Here is a 2,944-nt window from a genome sequence, read left to right as displayed (position 1 = left end):
TCGTTGGCAATGTTAATTACACCTTTTTAATATTCCTTTGCTCCTTCATCAAACCATACATATTATCTGTAATTTTCCTCTCAAATTAATTGAGGAGGACATCTTAACCGTCTATATTGGCTTGAGCGTTACCAACAAAGTGTTGGCTCCACTGGCAATGGAGTCACCCTTAGGTGGTTTAACTGAGTTTGCTCTCCAGTTCAAGTCGCAGGAAAGTCGCCTTTGTTGGGAGAACTTGTGTCTCTCGGTTCAAGTGGGAACTTCTAGTCTGGGTTATGGTACGGATTTAAAGGTGCCTCCCACAGTTGGGGCCCTCCCCGGGATACCTCGTGGTTAAGACAAAAAAAAAAAAATATATTGGCTTGAGCGTTGAACGTTTAGAACTTTTTGGGCTCTCGAAGGAAACGAAGGACAAACCAGTCATTTCAAGTAATAAAGGTCTCATAACCTTCAAATTTACAACAAATCCTATTGATTGAATGTTAAAAAATTCTATTAAAAAAAGGTAAAAAATTAACGTGAGTTCCCTAAAATTGTCAATTCCTTGTTATCTTTGCATATACGCTAATATGCATTAGTATTTAAATGAAATATAGGAATAACTCTGGTCACATCTTCAACGTATGTGTAACAAGTAACAAGTTAGAACAAGTCAATTAGATCTCCAATTTTCAAGGAAACATAAAAACAGGAGATCTCATTCACATTTCTATTGCTTCATAGCCTTCATTTTCAATAGATGAACCAAACAAAAAGAAAAAAAAAATGGATGGTCTTTTTGGATTGCTAGAAGGCACACTAAGAATTTCTTTAACAGATGCAACAATGACGTGGATTGTGCACTACGCAATGGACAGAGCACACGGCAAAGTAAAGTCCAAAGATGGCGTCATTCAGCGCTTTAATGAGATATCGAAATTCTATGAACTTGCAGTAATTCAGCTAGAAGGGTGCATGAAATTTGTCCAGGAGGATGCAGACAACAACATGTTTGAAAGCTGCCATGAAAAAGTCCTGGCAGACTCGGAAGAAATTAAAGACCGTCTCCAGTGTCGCCTTCAGGATTCAGAAATGGCTCTCCGCGAAAAGGATAAGGAATTGACGGAGAGGTTCGAAAATGAGTTGAAGCTTAGGCAAGCATTGGATGCGAAGGAAAAAGAATTGGTTGCCTTGCAAAATGCTAAAGTGGAGCTTGAAAGAACAAAGAGCGATGGTGTCGCTGAGCTCAGTATGAGCAGTCCTGGAAGTCGGGATGAGGATAGAGATAGTGAAATTTCTGAGTTGATGCATTCAGTTGATCAACAAGTCTTGCAAATCGAGCATGAAGTTATTGATGAGGAAAAGAATGGCGGTATTGATCACAAAAAGATTGAGCAGATGGGTTCTGATATTAATATTTTGAAAGAGACTTTGCATCAGGCTTTTGGGAAAATGCAGAATGCGATTTTTTTGTCTGAGCTGGGGCCCCAGGAGCAGCAATGGAGGTGGACTATTGAGAAGGATGCAATTTGTACATTGATTAATGGTTTTGTTAACGATTTTAAGGAGAACTTTGAGATGGAAATGAGGAAGCAAGAGAAGCAAGTTTTCATGAGCTTGAGTGAGCATTTGTCAGATTTGATGACGGAGGTTACGTGCTTGCGTAATGAGCTTGAGAGCTTTATCAATCAGAACGAGGCTCAACTGAAAGCTGCAAAAGGGAATGAGAATTTAAAATCTTCAACCAAAACTAATATTGAGAGGAATATTCCTCCGAGGCTGCGAAGATCTTTATCAGAAGGAGACAGTTGTGCGAATTTTTCCTCAAAGGTTGAAGAAGTAGAATCAGAAGAGGGTGTTGGTCAATCTGTTGCTAAGATCATAAAGAGTCACGAGTTTATTATTCGGAGAAAAAGTGAAGAGGTTAAATGGTTGAAGCGAGAAATGCTTCCAGAAAAAGGGTGTTCAAACTTAAGAAGAGAGAAGGATCCGGTTAGCCTAAAAAGAAGAATCCAAGAAGTTATTGTAAGATTGGATAATTTAATGAACTGCAATGCCAGGTTGGTTGAGACTTTTGGAGAATATGGAGGTGATCAATGGGACGAATCCTCAGCAGCAAAAAACCTATTGAAATCTGATGTGAGAAAAGAAATGAACTCGGACATTGACAATTTGGATGGCGTCTGGAAGAAAATGAATAACGCGTCAGTCGCTGATGCAGCCAATGAAGAACTACAAATTGAAATAAGGATGTTGAAAGAGGAAGTTGAAAGTAACAAGTTTGAGGCTCAGATGAGAGAGGAAATATATTATACTGTATGCAGTGAGGCAGTTAAGGGGTTTTGCTCTGCACTGGATAGGAAATTGGAACATTTTCGAGATGAATGCTCTTTAAGTGAGGATATATGCTCAGTCTTGTACCAGGAAATTTGCAAGGATTGGAATTAGAAAATTGGAAACTATAGAATTGGCAGGCTTATAACAGAAGAGGTTTCTCGTCTGTCTTTGATGAGACCTTCAGAGATGTTGTGAATACTGCGAACTACACATTTACAAAACTCTAAGAGGTTGAGGTTCCTGACAAGTCACTTAAAATAGCGGAATATTTTGTGAAGGAGAATGTGTAGATGGTTTTATTCGGGGAAACTATTGATGAGTGGAAGAAAGAGATAGATGCTTGCAACATTGAGTATCTCTTTAGACATGAGATACAGGAATTTGTTTTTCGTGAGACGATGAAAGATGCTTGCCTATGTTTCACGGAAGGAGAAGCCCGGAAGCAAGACAAAAGTTCCCCCAACAATATAGACGGAAGTTTTGAGGGAAATGGAGAGGATAGTTTTATCGAAAAACTAGATATGTTATTGAAGTGTTTGGAAGAAGATGGAGATCTAATGGTAAGTGCAAGTTCTGAAGTAAATGAACACAAGAAACAACTTGACTGGGTGGAAATGGAAACTGAACA

At 38.9% G+C, this 2,944-nt stretch overlaps 1 protein-coding gene across 1 annotated transcript; it reads left to right on the top strand.

The window, feature by feature from the left end:
• Positions 1–825: 825 nt before the first annotated feature.
• Positions 826–2,427, top strand: LOC18045153 (golgin subfamily B member 1). The gene has a single exon (XM_006436243.2). It carries the CDS (start codon positions 826–828, stop codon positions 2,425–2,427), a length of 1,602 nt encoding a protein of 533 aa, XP_006436306.2.
• The last annotated feature ends 517 nt before the right edge of the window (positions 2,428–2,944 follow it).

The sequence above is a fragment of the Citrus clementina genome, unplaced genomic scaffold (genome assembly GCF_000493195.1).
Source record: "Citrus clementina cultivar Clemenules unplaced genomic scaffold, Citrus_clementina_v1.0 scaffold_4, whole genome shotgun sequence".
Lineage (NCBI taxonomy): Eukaryota > Viridiplantae > Streptophyta > Magnoliopsida > Sapindales > Rutaceae > Citrus > Citrus x clementina.
Note: the sequence above shows the minus strand (reverse complement) of the source record. Positions and strands in the feature narration are given on the sequence as shown.